Source organism: Chrysemys picta, chromosome 4, assembly GCF_011386835.1.
Source record: "Chrysemys picta bellii isolate R12L10 chromosome 4, ASM1138683v2, whole genome shotgun sequence".
In the NCBI taxonomy this organism is placed as follows: domain Eukaryota; kingdom Metazoa; phylum Chordata; order Testudines; family Emydidae; genus Chrysemys; species Chrysemys picta.
Genome location: NC_088794.1, coordinates 59,429,452 through 59,451,454, shown reverse-complemented (window position 1 = coordinate 59,451,454; position 22,003 = coordinate 59,429,452). Strand labels below are relative to the sequence as shown.

At 45.7% G+C, this 22,003-nt stretch overlaps 1 protein-coding gene across 4 annotated transcripts in view; it reads right to left on the bottom strand.

Moving 5' to 3' along the window:
• Positions 1 to 22,003, bottom strand: part of LOC135983399 (protein phosphatase 1 regulatory subunit 12B-like) — a 58,221-nt gene that overhangs the window by 16,763 nt on the left and 19,455 nt on the right. For all 4 annotated transcript variants that reach the window (XM_065595051.1, XM_065595053.1, XM_065595052.1 and 1 more), the window contains 3 exons: positions 17,986 to 18,183; positions 17,046 to 17,128; positions 15,037 to 15,162 (listed from right to left, as the gene is read on the bottom strand). In XM_065595051.1, coding sequence (XP_065451123.1) covers positions 15,037 to 15,162; positions 17,046 to 17,128; positions 17,986 to 18,183 — 407 coding nt within the window. The remainder of the gene's footprint in view (positions 1 to 15,036; positions 15,163 to 17,045; positions 17,129 to 17,985; positions 18,184 to 22,003) is intronic.

Genomic DNA, 22,003 nt, shown 5'->3' with positions numbered 1-22,003 from the left:
ACTTCTCAACAACTGGTGTTGCTCAGCGCCTCTGAAAATCAGGCTGCTTTTACTTAGGTGTTTAAATGTGGATCGGGGAGCCTCAGTTTAGCCTCCTGGGTTTGTAAATTTTGGCCAAAGGTCTTTTGTTCTCTGTATAGTGCCCACGGGCTCCTGGTCCGTGACTAGTGCTCAGAAGGAGGAGAGCAAGGTGATCTTGTGCTTTGAAGCATCAGACTTGGAGTAAAGAGATCTGGGTGACTGTGCCGTGAACGCCCTGTGCACTTTTTGAGCCAGTCGTTTCCAGCACTTTCAAGCACCCACCGGGGCCGCTGAAGGCCAATGGAACCCCAAGTGCTCAGCACTTCTGAAAAGCCAGACCTTTGTGTCCGTGCCTCAGTTTCCTCATCTGTAAACTGATGCTTCCCTACTTCTGCAAGGCACAATCGGTTAGTGTCTGAAAAGTGCTGTGAAGATGGCAGCCGTGCCTAAGTGCTGAGTCTTGCTATTCTTAGCATCCCTTTCAATGCAATGAAAAAGGTTACATGGAGTTGAATATTCCTTTGAAAGTCTAATTGCAGCTGGACACGATGCCAAATGGTGAGTTATGGTAATTCCAGTGCTTCCTGCTGCACTGAATGGCTCTTTGAGTGAAAAGTGTTTTAGCTGCAGCCTTGTGAATCCTCCCCTTCTCCCTCGTAGCAGGCACCACGCAGGTCCCCAACTCTGTGGTACCGGCTGAGAGAGTGTTTGCAACCCGTGCCAGTGGCGGTTAGCTGGGGCACAAGACGCCCTTGTCTGTACTAAGGGGCATCTCTGGCCTTTGCATAAGACTCCGGCGTCCTGTGTCTCCCCAGGGGCAGCATGTCAGGTCTGCGGATCGGTGTGGGCAGCAGCAAGAGCGTTGAAGCGGAAGGAAAAGGTTAGGGGGACTCTGCGTGTCCTGCAGCGACCATTAGCCTTTAACTTGGGATCCCTTCACCGCAGCCTGAGCCACGGGTTCCTGGCTCTGTATACCTGAGGGGTTGGAACCGCTCCCGTTCCGTGGCGAGCTCTCTGAGCCCCTAGTCTCCTTTAGGAAATGTGGTCGTGGAGTTCTCTGTGTGATCCTGTGTGGAAGTCTCGGCTCTGTTCCCGGGAGCTGGGAAATATGACTCGGGGAAGGATGAACTTGACACTTTTGTGGGGTTTTGCAGGTTTTTCCATCTTGTTTTTATTTGCAGACGTTTTTAATTTTAAAAGTGGTGCCCGTGTCTTGGGTGCATGCGCCCTTGGGGGCAGGGTGAGGGGGGTGTATTTCCACAATAAAATGCCTGGCTCTGCTTGGGAGGAAATGACCTTCCCCCTTTCTCCCGTAGAACTGTAAGGAACTTTGGGCCAAATCCCGAACTCAGCTATGTTCATGTAAATCAGGAGTAATGACATTTAAATCAGTGGAATTGCCCTGGAGTTACACCAGCGTGACTGGAAAAAGAATCTGACCCTTCTTCCCTTCCATCTATGTCTAAGACCCCTGTGTCCGAGGGGTTCCCTGCGGTGGAGCAGATGCTAGTTCTAAGCTACAGCGTTGTCTTTGGCTCTGTGGAAGCCCTTTCATCTTCACCTGTTGTTGGAGGGTCTGCGGCGGCAGCTGCCCTGTTGGAACTACACAGTTTCATAGGAATATGGGGGTGGGAAATCCCAGGAATGTGGAAGGTTTGGACTAGCAAGGGCTCCCCTTCCCAGAAGGGTAAGCGAATAGGGATGGGCAGCAGGGCAGAGACCAGGGTGGAAAGGCAATGAGAGGAAGGATGCAGGGAGATGGGGCCGGTGACAGCCTTGATCCCAGCTTCAGAAAGGAAGGGAGGTGACCAGAAAGCATCCCTGGGGAAGCTGGGCAGCTTTCATTGCACACCGGCTCTTTATTGCAGCAGATCGGTGAAGTGCGTGTGGCAGCGGTTGGTGGGGGGATGGACAACAGGGAGCAGAGGGGAAGTCTGCAGCTGGGGACGTCTCACTACTGACAGCTTTAACAGTGGGGACCGGCCCCTTCTTTGTGCCCAGCCAGTGCGAGCTATCAGCGAGGCCAAATGTGCTCAGACGAGTTACGCCTCAAAATGTGGCTGTCTCCATGTTGCTGAGTTATGAGGTAACCGCTCGGGTCTGACAGGGGTCGCTACTAGCCGGAAAAGCTTTGGCACAAAGAATCTGATTTCTCTCCTCGCAAGCGCTCTGTGCACTGAGTGGCTGTATTAACCTCGAGCCCTAGAGGGGGTTGAGCAGAGGGCTCCCTGGTGAATTTGATCAGAGCAAGTAGAGCCTGAGGGCAGGTCTACACTAGAAGCGCTCCAGCACCGAGGCAGCTGCACCGCGACTGGTGAAGACGCTCTGTGCTGACGGGAGAGCGTTCTCCCATTGGTGTGATTACTCCGCCTCCGTGAGAGAGCATCTCTTGGCGATACAGCACCAGTGCGGACAGCGCTTAGATCACTGTAACTTACGTAGGTCGGGGGAGGTGTGTCTTTTTCACATCCCTGAGCGACGTAAGTTAGATCGACTCAAGCGGTAGCCTAGACCTGCCCTGAGTCTAAGAAGGCAATTAAGTCCCACGATGGCGACATGGAACCGTTGCATCGTGCTCTCTTCCACCCTGTCTGGAGGTGCCTCTTCCGGCAGAAAGTTGGATCCGATTTCCCCACCCCAGACTGTAAATCTTCTGTTGTCTCCAGTAGTTTGGGTGAGGTTCTAATGGGTGATTAATGATCCGGGGGTTGCAGTAGTGGCTCCCGGCCATGGTTAATGTAGGATAACAAATCTGAATGCATTGTGTAAATATTTATACAGTACACATGAATGTGCCCCCTCTGCCTTGCAAGTGAAAACCTCCCAATAACAGCTCCTGTGATCTTCCTGCCAGTGTGAGAATAAGAGGCAGGGTGAGAGAGAGTAACTGGGGTTATCTCCTGCTCGATGTGGGACTCCCTCCTTGGGATAACTCCCATTGGTCACATTCACGCTTCGAATGGCGGTTTCCCCCACTTGGGAGTCTGCTCAGCAGATCTCCTGAGAGCAAAGATCTACTAGGCCAGTGGAATAGTCTCCCAAGAGAAGACTGCGGCATCCCGGCCACTCTGGGCTTTCTGAGTGAGACTGTGGGATCTGTGGGTTTCAATCTCTTTCCAATGAGATTAGCCGTTTGGGAAGGACCGAATAGTCACGACCCCCAAACTGAGAGCCTGTGTGCTAGATGGTGTATTGCAGGGAACAGTCCTGCTGTGGGTCAAGACCTATTTTATTACCCGCCTCTCCTATGTCTTATACAGCCCCCATTGCTGTAGTGTAGGGTGACCAAATGTCCCGATTTCATAGGGACAGTCCCGATTTTGGGGTGTTTTTCTTATATAGGATCCTATTATCCTCCACCACCTGTCCCGATTTTTCACACTTGCTGTCTGGTCACCCTACTGTAGTGTCTGAGCCTCACAAGTTTTAATGGACCTACCCAGACAACACCCTTACTATGATCCCCATGGTACAGATGGGACACTGAGGCACAGAGAGGTCAAGTGACTTGCCCAGGGTCACAAAGGTAGTCTGTAGCAGAGACAGGAATCGAACAGAGCTCTCCTGAGCCTCAGTCCCGTGCCTTAACCCAACCAGCCCACCATTCCTCTAGCTCGTGCGAAGCCATCTGTACAATACCTGGCGGTAGAGAGAGAGCTGCAGCTACTGACTCTCTCTCCTTTTAGGGACTGTGTCATCATCACAATCCTTTTAAACGCCTGCATTATTCTGCTCATCAGCATAGCTTCTGTGCCCTTCGCTCTTGTGAGAACCAGGGGTGAAAGCTAGCCTGGGAAGGAAGCAAAACCAGAATAAGACCCCACAATAGCTCATCAGCCAGCTTTCAGCATTGGGGGTGGGGCCTGTACCTGTCAGTCCCTGGCTTGGGCTGAAAAGTCAACCAGTCGAGCTAATTACCCCCTCGGGAGTGGCAATGGTGGCCCTCTAGCTGAACGAATGAGACGTGAGCCATAGACATGTTCGTGCCTGCTGCGGCACATGAGGACTCTCTTATTCACTTAGGGTATGTCTACACTGCCGTAAAACACCCTCCCACCTCGCAGGGTCCAGAGCCTGGGCACCAGCCCGAGCCCGAACGTCTACACTGTAGTTTTACAGGACCAGCGACGGGTGTTTAATTGCAGTGTAGACATACCCTTAGGGACCACATAGTGAAAAGCCAGAAGGGAACCAGGTGAATAGCCCATTACTCATAAACCACAGTCAGGGGCTGTCTGTTTATAAATGGCCACTGTCATTAAAACCTCCAATAACTCTGCCTCCTGCTGTGTTAAACCTTTGCAGCCAGCAGACTGCATTGTCCTGGAGCCGGGGTGTGCGGGGTGGTAGGGAAGCCGGGCCTTTCCTCCACCTCCTACCTGGTGCTTATCCCCTGCCATCGGTACATCGCCTGCCAGCGGAGCTGCTGCTGCTGAATTGCAACAGGGCTGGTGGGCACCTTCTAGACAGTGAGCGAAAAGGGAGTGAGGCAGGGCGAGGAGGGCCGTGTGAAGCAGACGGATGGAGAGAAAGAGAGGGAAGAAGAGAGTGAGGTTAAGCAGGGAGAGCTGGGAAGGGGGACCAGGTTGGTGGGCGAAGGAGATAAAGAGTGGGGGGTTGGGGGGGCAGAAGAAGGGGGAGACTGGTAAGAGGAGACCTGAGGGGAGAGAGGAGGAGAAGGAGCTCTCCACTCTGGAGCAAGGAGTCAGGAGGATGGGCTACGGATTAAGTCACAGGCTGGGATACAGGAGACCTAGGTTCCGTTCTTGGTTCAGCCACCGTCCGACCTTGGGCCAGTCACCGAGTCGCTCTGTGCCTCATCTGTGCAGTGGGGATCATGGCCCAGCCCTACCTCACGCAGGGGTTGTGAGGATAAACTCCATTGCTGAGAGCGGGGCCGGATAGAGACCTAGGCAGAGTGGAATGTCTCCAGCAGGGCTGAGAACCCGCTTCTGGAGACCAGGGGAGTTTAAAGAAGAACAGGAGTACTTGTGGCACCTTAGAGACTAACAAATTTATTAGAGCATAAGCTTTCGTGGACTACAGCCCACTTCTTCGGATGCAGGTCTGTCACTGAATGACCAGGCAGGTTAAAGTGTTCTCCCACTGGTTTTTGAGTATTTTGATTCCTGATGTCAGATTTGTGTCCATTAATTCTTTTGCGTAGAGACTGTCCGGTTTGGCCAATGTACATGGCAGAGGGGCATTGCTGGCACATGATGGCATATATCACATTGGTAGATGTGCAGGTGAACGAGCCCCTGATGGTATGGCTGATGTGATTAGGTCCTATGATGATGTCACTTGAATAGATATGTGGACAGAGTTGGCATCGGGGTTTGTTACAAGGATAGGTTCCTGGGTTAGTGGTTTTGTTCAGTGATGTGTGGTTGCTGGTGAGTATTTGCTTTAGGTTGGGGGGTTGTCTGTAAGCAAGGACAGGTCTGTCTCCCAAGATCTGTGAGAGTAAAGGATCATCTTTCAGGATAGGTTGTAGATCTCTGATGACAGACCTGCGGGTGGCTATATTACAACAGAAAAACTTCAAAAACAGACTCCAACGAGAGACTGCTGAGCTGGAATTGATATGCAAACTAGACACAATCAACTCCGGTTTGAATAAGGACTGGGAATGGCTGAGCCATTACAAACATTGAATCTATCTCCTCTTGTGAGTATTCTCACACTTCTTATCAAACTGTCTGTACTGGGCTAGCTTGATTATCACTTCAAAAGTTTTTTTTCTCTTAATTAATTGGCCTCTCAGAGTTGGTAAGACAATTCCCACCTGTTTATGCTCTCTGTATGTGTGTATATATATCTCCTCAATATATGTTCCATTCTATATGCATCCGAAGAAGTGGGCTGTAGTCCACGAAAGCTTATGCTCTAATAAATTTGTTAGTCTCTAAGGTGCCACAAGTACTCCTGTTCTTCTTTTTGCGGATACAGACTAACATGGCTGCTACTCTGAAAACTGTTCTTAATGTTTCCTCTGAATACTGTAGGGGTGCCTCAGCTTCCCCTATGCATTTCTTAAGTCTCTAGGTGGGGGGATAAAGGCCAGTGTGCATAAATGGCCAACACTCTGTCTCCTGGCAACTAATGGCCGGGGCCCTTCCCCCCTGCAAGGGGATAGCTAAAGATGTTGGAGAACAAAGATCAGGTGACCTCCTGGCCCGGGAAAGAGACAAAGGCCAGAGAGAAGGGGCTGGAGAGTTTCAGTTTGGAGCTGGCTGGGGACGAGGAGTGAAGTGCAGATGTGGGTGTCTGGCTCACTGCCCCCCAAAATGGACCCAGCTGAGGTCTTATGGAGTCCATATTTTAGACCATATTTCTATCATCTAATAAACCTCTGTTTTACTGGCTGGCTAAGAGTCACGTCTGACTGCGAAGTGGGGATGCAGGACCCTCTGGCTTCTCCAGGACCCCACTTGGGCGGACTCGCTGTGGGAAATGCAAGGAGGGGCAGAGGATGCTGAATACTCCAAGGTCAGACCCAGGAAGGTGAAAGCCCTTTGAGCTTCTGGCCCAGAAGACAGTCTGCTCCCAGAGAGGAGACTTCACCAGAGTCCTGACTGGCTTCATAGGGAGCAGCTCCAGAGCATTGTCTGGGGACTCCATAACACACACCTCTCATGCTTCTTCCCATTTGCCTTTAATCACCCCCACATGGCCCATGTTGGCCACCAGCTACCTCCCTGTCTGGACCCTTACCTGGCCCCATCATGGCAGTGGCTGAGCATGCGGGTGTTGTTGTATTTAGCCTCTCAACTCCCCACATGGAGCAGGGACCTGCTCTCCCTAGTTTGCTGAGGCCCAGAGCGACAGGGATGTGGGCTTTGAGCGGCGCTTATCTCAGGCAGCTCCCTGGAAGCAACCGGCATGTCCCTTGGCCTGTAGGTGTAGGGGCAGCCAGCCAGTTCTGCGCGGTGCACACTGCCTCCATATGCAGGCACCGCCTCCACAGCTCCCATTGGCTGTGGTTTCTGGCCCATTGGAGCTGCGGAGCTGGTGCACAGGGCAGGGGCAGCACCTGGAGCCCGCATAGCCGTCCCTGCACCTTGCAGCCAGAGGGACATGCCAGCCGCTTCCAGGATCTGTGCGGTGTCAGGTAAGGAGCCTGCCAACCCAGCCAACTGGACTTTTAATGGCCTGGTCAGCGGTGCTGACTGGAGCTGCCAGGATCACTAAGCAGCCAGGCATGCACAGCAGAGGGCTGAGAGGCACTTAAAAAAGCTGTGCACCAAAACAGGCCCAGTGACCCGTATTGTACCCCATGCCCCAATCACCCATGCTGCCTCTACATTCACCTCTTCTCTGGGAAAGTTCCCACCATTGCTAATATCAGTGCAGCTCCATCAAGGGTAGCAGATGATGGGAGCCCAAGTGTAGCTAAGGGTCCAGGGAGCCAGTGGCATTTTCACTAGTAGATCTAAGCCTGCACAGATTCAGAATAATATTTTGTGTCCAACCATTGCCCAGTGACTACTGTGCTGCCTCATAACAATGCTAAGAACACTAACTGCTTTTCCCTCTCCCTTTTCCTCCCAGTCAGCAAGAATTGGCCCTTCCCCCTTCCTTGCTTGGTAAGTTTGGAAATTCAAAATGGCTGAATGAGTGCCAGGGACTGACTAGCTGTTTACAGTCCTTCCAACTGTATTCCAAAATCCATTGTGCACAGTGGATCAGCAGCTAGATTTCATTACTGATACAACTCCGCCCCACTGCTGCATTAGTAGGAGGCTAAAGGGAAAGTCCAGCAGGAACTCAATAGTGTCTGTTTCCTTATTGATTACCTGCTTGTTACAATACTATATTAAGCAAACCTATTTTTGTTTGATTATACCTAGGGTAGAGTGAATTCTATAACTAAACAGTGAATGAACTAGATTGGAATGAGCAAGTGTATTAATTAGTATTCTGATAGCAGAAGAAATCTATTTTTAAATCACTGAACATCGTTGCTTCTTTGCTATGATTGCAGAGATTATGTAAGATGATATTAAAATCAGGTCCCTGCACCACAGTCTGATCCATGTTTTAGAGATGCAAATAAATAAAGGAATGAGAGGAAATTGTGTTACTTCAGTGGTTCTCTCTGTTTGCCTTTCCTCATTAAATGGCATATGCAATCAACTCCTTAGTTGTGATCCTGTAGAATTTCATTTTCCTGGACAACATTTTGCCAAAAAGTAAGTATTGAGTTGAGTGCATGAGGGAGTGTGTGTGTCAGAGAGAAGAGGCAAATTCAGCAGAAAACTGCAGTGTCATCCTTCAAAGCACAACTCAGTATAAGATGGAGCTAATGAACAGTTTTTTTCCCTTTACCTATTATTAATTTAAGTACTTCTTCCAAAAGTGTGTTGTTCTCTGATTAGTTGAGATACTAGCACTCACTATAAGAGTATCACAGGAAAGATATCATGGGATATGTATGTGTATTGTGTAATTGACTGAAAACATACAGGTAACAAGATGCTATGTCTCAGCAATAGGAAGATGCTGCAATGCAAGGCCCAGTTACCAAGTGTACAAAAAAGTGCAATTGTTCTTGATGACGGTTGCTTAGGAAAAGACTCGGGGAATTGACTGTCACTGAAGACTTGGAGACAACACTGATTGTCATAAGTGAAGGTTTAAGAATTTGGTGTTTACAGATCTGTTGCACGGTAGTTCCTGTATTGCTATAAAAGACAATCATTATTTGATTTTTTTACAGCACAGTGAATACCAGCACCACTGATCAAATATAAAGAAGCAACCAATCCTAACCCAAACAGAAATACAAACAAGGCATGCAGTTTTACAGGCAATCAAAATGATGTCAAGCAGCATTAGGTTACAAGAGCACCATCTGCCTGTTATTAATTCTGACAAATGTTTGTCTTGGAATATTTGCCCTAGAATTTCTCCCATTGTTAAGCACCTGTATTTTAAGATGGAAGTTTTAAAAATTAGGTGTGGACTGAACATGCCCAGTCAAAACCCCACACTGTGTTAAACCAGCACATTTTTCACTTAAAAAACCCACAAACAGACCTGTCACAGAAACCCTGAGCGCTGCAAGTTTCAGCACTGTGTAGACAGTGCATCAGCGCTGGTAGCTGCGCCCCTCATGGAGGTGGTTTTTTTAAGAGTGCTGGGAGAGCTCTCTCCCGGCGCTCTGCCGTGACAGCCATGGCAGAGCTTTAGCATTGCCAGTGTACACTAGCCCTAAAGAACTCACTCTCTTTAGTTTATCCTAGAGAAGATTAAGAGATGATTTGATCATAGGCTAAGTACCTACCCTGGAAGAAGATTTCCGATGGTAAAGAACTCTTTAATCTAGCAGACTAAAGCATAACAAGATCCAATGGTTTGAAAATGAAACAAACAAACAAACAAAATGTATGCCTAGTTTTTAACATGAATTCAACAGAGTACATAATTACAATTGTAACAACTTAACTAGAGATGTGATGGATTCTCGATCAATTGATATTTTAAAAATTAAAACTGAAAGTCTCTCTAAAAGGTACGCTCTTGCTCAACCAGAAGTTATTGGCTTGGTTCAGAAATTGCTAAAATTCTATGGCTTGAGTTATTCTGGTCAGACAAGGCGATCATAGGGCAGAAAGGACTATTATAAATCCCAGCAGAGTGCCAACGATCTCCCTGTGACGTTGTGCAGTCTATATGGTTTTATAAAAACATGATAATAAGTGAATATAATGTAACTGGGATAGCTTTAGAAAAATATGGTAAAAAGTGAATATAATGTAACTGATATGCTTCATGCAAAAGGTCTCTTGTAAGGTATCATTACAAAGCTTATAATCTACTGAGTGTGATCATCCGATTTGTACAAATGTACCACTCTTCTATCTAAAACTAGAAATATAAAATATAACTCTGAGGGCCTATTGTAATGATGTAAAGTGTGGGCCATTAATGATGGTTTGGAATCTTGATGACTCCCATTGTCTGCAGATGGCTGTCTTTACCTGTGAGTCTTCCTGTATATGTGTGTGCTGGCAAGTGGGTCATGAAGTCTTGCAGTGACATGTGATCATGTCACCTGAACTGGAATCCATCTTTAACCTGGTGCTTTTCCAGTGAGGTGGGGTGGAAACCCAGAGGGACAAAGGGTTCCCACTTTATGCAAAAGATATATAAAGGGGTGGAAGAGAACACAAAGGAGAGAGGAGCCATCATGAAGAATCCCCTAGCTATCACCTGAGCTGCAACAAGAGCTGTACCAGGGGAAAGAATTGTGCCCAGGCCTGGAAGGTGTCCAGTCTGAGAAAAACTTACTGAAACATCTCTGAGGGTGAGATTATCTGTATTCAGTTTGATTAGACATAGATTTGCGCATTTTATTTTATTTTGCTTGGTGACTTACTTTGTTCTGTCTGTTACTACTTGGAACCACTTAAATCCTATTTTCTGTATTTAATAAAATCACTTTTTATTTAGTAATTTATTCAGAGTATATATTAATACCTGGGGGAGCAAACAACTGGGCATATCTCTCTATCAGTGTTATAGAGGGCGAACAATTTCTGGGTTTGCTCTGCATAAGCTTTATGCAGGGTAAAACAGATTTATCTGGGTTTAGACCCCATTGGGAGTTGGGCATCTGAGTGCTAAGGACAAGCACACTACTGTGAGCTGTTTTCAGGTAAACTTGCAGCTTTGGGACAAGTGATCCAGACCCTGGATCCGTGTCTGGAGCCAGACGGGAGTGTTTGGCTCAGCAAGACAGGGTGCTGGAGTCCTGAGCTGGCAGGGAAAACAGAAGCAGGGGTAGTCTTTGCACATCGGGTGGCAGCTCCCAAGGGGGTTTCTGTGATCCAACCCGTCGCACTCCCTATGAAAAATTCTTTCCCAAGTAATGCAGAAAGTGTCACTGGTGGTGAATGTGCATATGCAGATTGGTTTAAGTCTATTCAGGCTCCCTTTCCTCCCATTCTAACTAATGCCTTACCCCTATTAGTGGCATTTTACTTGTCAAAGGCCAGGACATTAACAGATCAGAGAAAAGCCATGTATATTAAAGAATCACTTCTCCACAAAATCTTCCCCCCTCCCTGCCATGACTCCTTTCTGCATGAGCTCCCAAAGTGAGAAGAAGGAAACAGCCTCTTGGTGTTCTGGTGCAAATCACAGTGAGCTCCCTGAATTTCATAGCTCAGAATGATTGATGGGGAACATGTATCTACAGCATCCCCACTAAACTCTCATTAGGTGAGAGGTTTACCAACAAAACAAAACAAAACCAAACAAACCACATAAGAACAGCCATGCTAGGTCAGACAAATCGTTCATCTAGCCCAGTATTCGGTCTTCTGACAATGGGCAATGCCGGGTGCTTCAGAGGGAATGAACAGAACAGGTAATCATCAAGTGATCCATTCTGTGTGTCACCCATTCACAGTTTCTGACAAACAGAAGCTAAGGACACCATCCCTGCCCCTTCCTCTCCCTTTCTCCCCTCCCGCCCCCCCCCCCCCCCCCCCGCCATTGATGGACCTACCCTCCATGAACTTATCTAGTTCCCTTTTGAAACTTGTTCGTGTCTTCGCCTTAACAACATCCTCTGGCAAGGAGTTCTGCAGGGTATGTATATATAAAAATAGGGTATGTATAATATAGGGAAGTGATGGTCAACTTTAAACAGGAGACACTACTTGCTTTGCCTGTAATAAATTTGACCCTTCCCCTTCATTTTATGCAAGACGATGTCAGACAATTTGAGATGAAACCTGAAACTGACCTGGTTTTTCAACTGTACATGGAATACCATGTTCACATCTGGAATAGAAATCCAGAGACTGGGCAACGAAAGTGATTAATGGGAAGCCTTTCATGCAACAATAGACTGAAATGATCAGGACTGTGTAGATCTCTCATTCCTTCTCTAAAGTAAAGAATGGTATAGACAGAGGTGTTGGGGCACTTCTATTCATCCTCAATACAAGAACAAGGCGACATTCAATTAAACTCACAGCAACATATTTAAAACTGATCAAACCTGTACAACACGTTCAAAAGCCAAGCCTGGGAGCTTAAACTCGTAACTTTGCTAGACACTAAAAATCACAGTCATAATAAAGACACTGGATTTACTGAAAGCTTGTCTCTCACCAACTGAAGTTGGTCCAATAAAAGATATTACCTCACCCACCTTGTGTCTCATGCATAATGAAAACATTTTCAATTATATTACATGGGGCATAGCCCTTCTATATTTTTGTCCTAAGTATGAGAGCCTAGGGAGGAGTAGGAAGAAGCTGATCATATGAGCAGGTTAGTTCATTTTGGAGTATCTGGCATCTTCCTCTGAAGTATCAAGTTGCTGTCAAAGGATCCTAGACTTGTTTGATTTGCGATGTCAATTCTTGCATGTTTTAGCATCAGCAAGTGACCTGAACTAGACCTTTAAGGCCAGTCTATACTCAGAAATGGAAGTGTTATGGTTGGTTGTCAGCAAGGCGTGCTGAGAATTGTTTCACCACTGTTGTGTGCACACAGGAGGGAGTTTGGGGGGCAGATGGGGAGAGGGAATGACACTTTCAGCATCACTGAGAAATATTCTTGTCATTTGCCAAGTCTAAAGAACACCTTCCGCAATAATAATGAAAACAGCTGTCCCCTCCTCACTAGCAGGAAAGCCCTTTTCAGCACTGATGCAGGGGGATCTGTCACTGATAGCTGGTGTCCACTAGGGGTCCATTTGCAAACATAGAGGAGCATTTATACAGCTTAAATGAATGTGTTTGAGATCAATTAAAGCAACATGTGTGGGAAATGCAGAGATTAAGAAGAAAACTAAGGTCTCAACATGGAGCAGCCTTGTATTCCTCATTAAGCCACACTGAAAAATTGTGGAGATTTTTTCCCTTAAATACATTAAAGTATGGCACGTCCATTTTAAAGGCCCATCCTAAGATAGAGGGAATTGATTTTACAGATCTATTTAGAGACTTTGTAGTACCAGGAAGTCAAGTTTCTAGTGACAAAATGTTACCTTACGTGAAGGACAATCAGATTCCTTTCCTCATGCTACACGCTGGTGTATGAGACTGAGTCTTTCACAACCTGTAAGTCTTTAACATTTCATACACGATCTATAAATAGTTAGCATTTATTTGTTTCTCTGCACTTTACAATGGGGGGTATTTGAGACTACTATACAAACGGATCACAAGTTCACTCTTAGTGCATAAGATGCACAAGTTATCACCTTGGTTTTTGTAGCCACATATAGCTGCACATTCTTCCTATTATGTAAAGATATTCTCCCTTCAGATGAATGCTTAAATGAGGCCTTTCATAGGAAATAACTTGACTGTGTGCAATTCCAAAAGTGGTCTGTGCCAGCCAAAGCTTCAGCTAGTGCCTCCGAGTTTAATCATGGCACCATGAGGCGGGTTGGGCAAATATTCCTTGTAAATCTGATTTTTGGATTAACTGAGTCACAAAGCAAGAAAGTTTTAAAATCCCAGCAGAATTGAGGTTGTTCAGTAACATTACTGACCTAAACCACGTCAGCTAAAGTGACAACATCTATGTTATGTCTAAGAGACAATCTGGCAGCAGAGGTGAAAGTCTTGCAACCAGCTGCCACCTGTGTGACTGTCAAATGAGAGAGAAGCACACTCCGTTGGCTGGTGGCATCAGATCCCAGGATAGATGTAAATTCATTGGAATGGAACACTGCCTCACAAGAAAGATCTCCTGCTTTGAAAATATCCAGCTGCTTCCCCTTGTGTATGAATAACTCCATTTACTCAGCAGCTAGATAGCCATATCCTATGAAAAGGCTGAGTTTTGCTATCATCCCCTAAACACTAGAACACAAGGAATATGGTAACATTCACAAGAATCTCCCTCACCCCATATATTCAGAGTTACGCCACATTAAGGACAAATTATTCAGTTTGAGGGTCTAGCACTTGGAAAAAAGCCTCATCTAAAAAGAAACCTATCATCTAAAATTGTAAACTTTACTTCCCTTGCACTAATGATCTGTGATGGTTTTACACACTCAAGTTTTAAGCAACACACTTGTGAGTGAGCCTGTCATTTCACAAGGCAAGTTCAGGGGTGAAAATTTCACCATCCCCCTTCACTAGGAGCAAGTTTCCTCCCTCTCTCAATTGAGATGAGAGAAGTCTAGAATATAATGGTTGTCATAATTGCCATTGGTCCATTCAGTCCAGGAGCAGTCAATACCAGGTGAACCTCTCCCTTCCAAACTGATAATGGACAGGGCCAACTGGGAAAAGCTGTATGCAGAGCAAATTTCTTTCCTGACTCTGCCTTCCCATCCCATCAGCAAGCAGCAGTTGCCTATGTAGAGTGGCACATGCACCTGCACAAAAGCTATTTTCCTGCTGCCAGAAAAAATGGATTATGTGGGCTGATTTTGGATACCAGTCACATTCCTCACAAGTCTGGCTGTTAATGCTCATGAACTCTGGAGCACTCATTTTCTGCTCCAGCTGCTGGCGTTGGACTTAAGAGAAGCAGCACAGACAGGAGAGAAGAGAAACAGGAATGCTCCAAGTTATTTTTGGATAGTTTGTTATCCAAAGTTGTGCAGTAACATGCAACACCATTAGAAATGGACTCCCAGACCTGTTTAGGGCCCCCACAAGACTGCATTTTACAATTCCGTTAAGCCAAGGGTGCAGTAAGAGGAATTTTGTTTTTAGCGATCTAACACAATTACACCAATATAATTTGTTGAAAAAGTTTGCATCTGAATTATGCGAACACAATTTTTAAAGTTTAGCCCAACGTGTTAAAATCCATAAAAATCTAAGTCGCAGACGACAGCGTTTATAATGAAAAAGCTAAGCAGGCCTGGATGTTTGCTGCTGGGTGCGGGAAAGCAATGAGAACACCAAGGCCAGCCACACTAATGCAGCAATTAGAAAGAAAGCAACCACTCAAAAGCCTGGATGGCATGTTAAGAACTTAAGTTGCTTACTGAGCCAAACTGATTTTAACTGTTACAGGTGGTACCTTTTCAGGTAGGTAGATACGTAGGTGGAAGGTGCACCAGTCTGGGGGGCTTCGTTTCCCTTTGGTTCATCCCTCCACGGCTGCCAGGTGTAGGAGCCACTCCTCACCAGGTTAACAGCAGATTCTCTGTTGAGGCAGAAGAGAGCACTTCGGCAGTTTAAAAAGACTCTGGAGCCATGTTGTCATGGTTTATCACACTGCTGAGCACGAAGTTAAGTGCTGGAGTCTCAACATCCAGTGGCAAGAGCAAAGAGCCTTCCACATTCCGGCAATACAAACCCTTTTCCAGCTACAGTCCTGATTCACCACAGGGATAACGGGGACATTTTGATTAACTATTCCCCTTAAAATTAGCTCTAGTAATTTCCAAGTATTTATTACTTATTTAATGTCACAAGAATGCATAGTGTTTTGCACACACATTAACACAAGGTCTCTGACCACAAGCACTTGATCCAAATTCAGACTGTTTATAGAAAATCACTTCATACATTAGACCTAGAAAGATCTTGCTCTCCCTGCCTCTCTCCTTTTACCTTCTGAGACATCAAGGACTGGTCACTGCCAGAGACAGGATACCAGGCCACGGATCAATGGCCTGAGCCAATATGGTAAGTCTTAGGCTATTGACGCAGGAGCCAGGAGCAGCATGTATAAACATTTAGCAACAACTAGAACTATGTGCCATGATTCAGAAACAAATGAATGCCCCTACGAGTGTTAACGTGTGAAGGAGCAGGGGAATGGGATCTAAGAATCTGAGCTCAAGTCCCTCACTCCCATGCTGGAAGTATCTTGTGTGTTGTTCTCTGGCAATTGCCTCTCGCCAGCTATAGGAATCAGAACCTATTTGTAGCATGAGCTAATATGCTTCAGAGCTCCCAATTATTTTTCAATTTTGATTTCAAGTTATTCGTGCTGTTTTACTTCAAGCCTCTAGAGCATTCCATGAAGCACTGATTTGGCTGGTGTTAAAAGAAAAGTACTGGAAAAATTGTGTCACACAGTATACTGTGAATACCATCTGCTAATATAGCCTGATCCTTCTTCATCCTACAGAGCAAGGGACACTTAGCAGCAACCAGCTGGGTACAGCACAGTCTGAGGCACTGTTCAAATACACTCAGCTTTATCAGTCATCCCTCCTGTAATTTCAAATACAAATTGTCTGCTAAGATCCAAATAATGGTGGCAGTTTGAGACTGAAGCTAGAGCACGGCAGGCAGGATGTAACAAGAACAGTACAGAATCTATAATTGCTGTGAAATTGTTTCTCAGAGCCTATTTGGTGTAACTGCTTCACAACAATTATAGTTTGTGCTGACTCTACAAATCAAGCCGAGCTCAAATCTTACTCCCTTTAGATCACATTGCAAGGAACCCACCGGAGGCAGCATTTCCCCAAATAATCATGTTATGAGACAGATGCTGCTTCCATTTTTATACTGCAGCAGCAGCAATGAGTAACCAAACAAGACTTGGGGCCCCATCCTGCTAGGCACTTTACAGACACACAGAAGAGTCCCTGCACCAGAGTTCACAAACTTAAGCTACAATCAAGAAGCAACTGGTGGACAAAAACAAATGGGATGGAAGAGATGATGTTTGAGCAAGTTACAGTACAATAAGCAGGGGTCTCTGATAGAACTCAAATTTAGACTTATTTTAGAGGACAAGAAGGCATCTGCATAGTATCACAATGGAGGGGAGAGATGTGTGTATAATCATCGTTTTCAGCATTTCACATTTTAAATTCTGAAAGTGTGCCAATAATTTAAGAGTTTAGGGAGCAGATACTATCGCCTACTGAGGGAAGGGCCCATTAAATTCACTTTTCATAAAATGTTGCCAGATTTCAAGCCATATCAAACACCTGTGCGCTTGGGAGTGATGAGTGAAAACTATGAAGCATGAACACAGAAACAGCAGAAAGGCATTTCCAAGGATTAAATTCCAGCAGAATCTACACCAGAATAAAATCTGAGCCTTAAATTCAGTCCAAGTCCTACCTGTTTTCCTTTTTTTCTATGTCACCCGTACTGCTTAGTCTTCTAGGGGTTATGGGGGCAACGTAGTTTTTGCTGTCCTTATCCTGAAGGAAAAAACAAAACAACGTATTTCAAGATAATGTATATTCCACATGGAAGTTACATCTTCAATGGAATTCAGCAACACCTCTGAATTAGTGTTTCCATTCTTGCTTCAAGAAGTGAGAGTCAGTTTTTAATTTTTCCAAATTTGCCAGTTTTCAAGGCCTTTGCTCTAAGTTTAAAAATTGGCATGGAGGAGTCAGCCTGGAACCATTTCAAGAAATAGCCCAAAAGATCTGTTTTCTAGAATTTACCATATGTTCTTTTTAGAGAGTTGGCTTCCCTGGCAACTAGCATGGTAAAGGTCAGGCTAGTAATTGAGGGCAGCTTCTAAATTAAGATAGATCGTGTGTAAATGGGCAGCAGAGCTGAATGGATGGAGAGCACACTGAGGAAGACTTTAGATTCAGAGCAGCACAATACCTACTGTGAACACAGGTCACTCACTGGCTGGATTAGACATTCCCCACTAAAGTATGTGGGATGCCAAACTGCCGGGGGATTGCTAGGCAGGCTCCAATTTAGGTAGGAAGGGGTAAAAGGAATGCTTTGGCTGAATTCCAACAATTTTGCATGAACTACCAACATAGAAAGTAAGATGGCGTACTTTTCAAAACAGGAGGAAAGTATAAATGTACTAAAGCATCTGAACACAGATTCAAGCAGCATGAACAAAAGCTGCAAGAAGAATGACAGGGGCATTAAATTATGGAGATTACGAACGAGTGGCCATAACTGAAACCCAGTGGGATGACGCTCAAAAGTGGGATGGCCTTACAGATGGGTAAGCTGATTGACGCTGCTTGGTAAGCACCCGTCAGATGGGATTCTCTACAAACTGTTTTGAGGGAAAGGAGACCTTTTCCTTGTTGTCTAATAATGCAGAAATCCGGGGACTCGATGAAGAGCGGTAGATGGAGGAACCTCTCTCTCTCAGTGCCTCCCGGGAAGCAGCTTCACTTAGCATATTGTGGCTGCCAGTTTTCCGTAGACCAAGCCTCCAAGAAGAGGGAGATTCATCCTTTTGCTCCTCTGATTTGTTGAGCAAACTGGTGAACTGCGGTGGGAGAAGACAACAGCGGTTAGGAAGCTAGGGTACTGCAGACAGTATATCAATTAACTTCCCAGAGAGTTTTACTAAGTAGGTTACACTTTAAAGCATGAGATTCAATGCAGTCTCTAGCGATAGCTAGACACATATACACACACACAATTCTAATCTGTAAATGCAATTTAAGGTTAATTAGGATATAGAGAGGGAATAAAAAGGTGTAATATAAAGGTTTTGTCACCATGTGTTTAAGAAGGGTGCACTACTCAAGAATGGCAAAGACCCAAGTGCCTTATGCAGCTCATCCCACATGAGTGCAAGTGAACACTTCATATGCGAAACCATGCAACCGTGTATTCTGTACATGCTGCTCTGTATTGGTTTTATTATGGACTTCAGCTATACAACCACATACTATTTCCTCAAATATACAATTGTTTCACAACTTTGTTTCAGCTACAGATATGTACCATATTGTAGTACTGGCATATTTCTCTATGTATGCTAGAGAGATCCATGAAAATAATCAGTACTAGAAGAGGGAGGCTCCTGCAAAGCATCTGCCTCCATCTACTCATGTGCAAGGCTATAGGAGAGATGTGTATTTTTGTTGTTGTACCTGTGTAGTACGCACTCATTTAACACTATTGCAATGCATATTTACAATGGGACAATTAGTTTGCACACGGGACCTTAATTCTGGCATTTCGAGATTTCTGTAATTAACTGCAACCTTCATGTTTTTTTAATGTGGTTTTGGATGGATTTCACTCCAAAGAAAAAAAAAGCTAAACACTACCGGATTACCTTAACCCACGTACCTCATGGAGACCTTACAGCTATTAGATTTTACCTTACAAGACACAGTGAGGCCACTATACTGACATTTCCCTGCAAGAAATCTAGTCTGATGGTAGTGAGACACAGAAAAAGCTCAAGAGGCAGGAGACAGTTGTTGTAAGCGAAGTTGTGTTAATTAAGGGATTTCGGTTAATCTGATGAATGTGTACACAAGGAGTTTATCTATAAAACAAACCTACACCTACTCTGTGTTAACCCACTTCAATTAATCAAAAGTCTCAAACTACTGAGATTTCGGATTTTCATACTTGCATAGGAAGCGCTCATCGGCTTGAGGTAGCTGCAATGCATGCAGCAGGGAAAGGGTTAACTGCACTATTCATTGTTGCTCACGCTCTCTTCCTCATCACTTGCCTGGTTAAGTAAATTTAAGTTTATGTCATAGGGAGTGCTATCTTATTTGCTCTGGGCAAGCGATTAGGCTGACTGGCACATACAAAACAATTCATGACTAACTATGAAACCTCTTGCATCTCATATCTATTAGCTCACTCTAAAAAAAATAACCTAGCATATAACAACCTGCACTTCAGTGTACGAACCTGAGATGTTAAGCACAGGGCCACCAAAAGGAATGCAAGATATGAAGGTTACTCAGCTGTAACTGGAAGTTCTTTGACATGTACGGTCCCTATCTGTATTCCAAACATGGGGACGCCCATGTTCCTTGTGCCTGAGACCAGAGAATTTGCACGTTGTGTCTGTAGGTCTGCGCCTGAATCCTAGAGCTCCAAGGGTGTAAGGGGAGGTGCGGACCAACTGCTTCTCCAGATCCTTCGCTATCGCGAATCTAGTCATGATCCAAAGCAGAGGGGAAAGAGGGGGTGGGGGGTTGTGGAATACAGATTATGGTCCCGTCAGGTGTGCACAAAGAATGCTAACTCCAACATGCACCTACTCCAGGTTCATCTACCATACCGTGACCTTGGCAAAGATTGTTACTTTGGTATTCATTTAGTCTCTGTCTGATGAATAAACAGCCCAAAGCCAGCCTGTACACAGAGGTGAAGCCTGGTGAATGGCGTTATGCAAGTACACAAGGGCATGTGGGCTAGCAGAGAAAGACAGACCTTGACTATAGTTTGAGGTCTGAGGGTGACTTGAATTAAGCTGTTCATGGCCTGAAATTGGTCCATAGGGAGATAGGCCCTTGCTGAAGTCAGTTCTTTGGTTGCTTCTACAAAGTCTAAGGTTTTTGTGGGACTCAAAGTAGACTTTTCTCTGTTTACACAAATTCCCAAGGATTTCAGAAGGTGGAGCAAAGATAGGGTGGCTGATTGAACCTCCTGATTGGATCTGCCCATTAGGAGCCATTCATTCAGGTATGGGAAGTTGGTATAGCTGTTTTGACTCATCTGGGCCACCACCATTGTGAGGTTGCCAGTCCAAACAGAAATCTGAGGAACCTTCTGTGGGGCAGATGAATGCCCACATGAAAGAAAGCATCTTTCACGTTGAGAGCTGTGAGCTACATGCCCTTCTCCAGGAAGAGAATTATCAATGCCAATGTGCACATGCAGAATTATGATTTGCAAATAAAAATATTCAGCTGATGTAGGTCGAAAATGGGTCTTCATCCTTCTTTTTTCTTGGAGACTGAAATATAGGGAGTAGAACCCTTTTCCTAGATGCTGAGGTGGCACTTACTCTATATCCCCTCCTTGGAGGGGACCTTGGAGGGGACAGTCCACCTCCTTACAGAAGATTTCCTCTTGAGGGTGGTCCCTGGAGATGGGCCAGGAAAGGGGTTTGCAAGGGGGAAGGAGAGAAACTTGATGGCATAGCCAGAGTGGATGGTATGCAATCCACACTTATTCATTGTTATTGCCCTCCAATTGTAAGTGAAAAATGCGAGGGAGCCACCAAAGGTTTGGGGGGGCAGTTGGAGATGACATCAATAAATGTATGTAGTTCTCAAGCATCCTGTCAAAAGTAACCTCTAGTTGGTGGATGGGGCTGAGTGGCTGTGGTTGAAAGAGCTGCCTACCTAGGGCTTTGCACCTTCTGACATTGCACGGCAGTTCCTAAGGGTGCTGGCAGTAGAACAGCTGAGGGAGATGTCTTGGTTTATACATCTGTTTGTGGTGTTTCCTCTTTGATGCTGGCTATAAATGCCCAGGGAGTGGGGTGTCATCCTGGAGTCTTAATGAGCACAGTGACTCATCCGCCTTTTCGTTACAGAGGTTAGACTCAAAGGGCAAGTCCTCAATGGGATTCCTCCCTGAGGAACCCCAAACAGTGAAGCCATGATTCATGCCTCCAGTATCACCGTAGCAATAGCTCTAGATGTGGTATCAGCAGTGTTCATTGCAAATTGAAAAGAAATCTTAGCTACCAGTTTGCCTTCATCAGTGAGGGCTTGGAATTGGACCCTGTCCACTGATGGAGTGTCTTCAAACTCCAAGAATTTGGAGTAATTTGTAAAATCGTGCTTTGCTAACAGGACCTGGTTGTTAGCAATTCTCAGCCTTTTTCAGGGTAGGGGTGCAAGATGCAGAAGTATGCCATACCGCCCTGGTTGGTTCCATGATGGCCTCATTTACTGGGAGGCCCACCTGACTGGGGCCAGTGGGCTGCAAGATGTCCATGAGCTTATACTGCATATCATGGATCTCCTGGAGTGGAATCTGGAGTTCAATTGCCACACTCTGCAAGAGTTCTTGGTATTGCCTGTGGTTTTCAGGCAGGGATGCTGAGGATGGAGCAATTGCCTCATCAGGCAAAGACGATGACATCTGTCAGAACCGGTTGATCCAGCTCCATTTCCTCCTTCCACGTGCTCTGATGGAGCCAGTTGGCGTTGACTAGGAGGAGAGGGCCGGCAGGATTCACGCATAGCTCTGGAGTGTCTCTAGCATAGGGATCCCATGGATCCCAACAGGGCCAGTATGAAGTGTCAACTGGTTGGAGGGGGAATCTCAATGCAGTGGATACCATCGGTTCCCTAGGTGGTCACGTCTGGGCA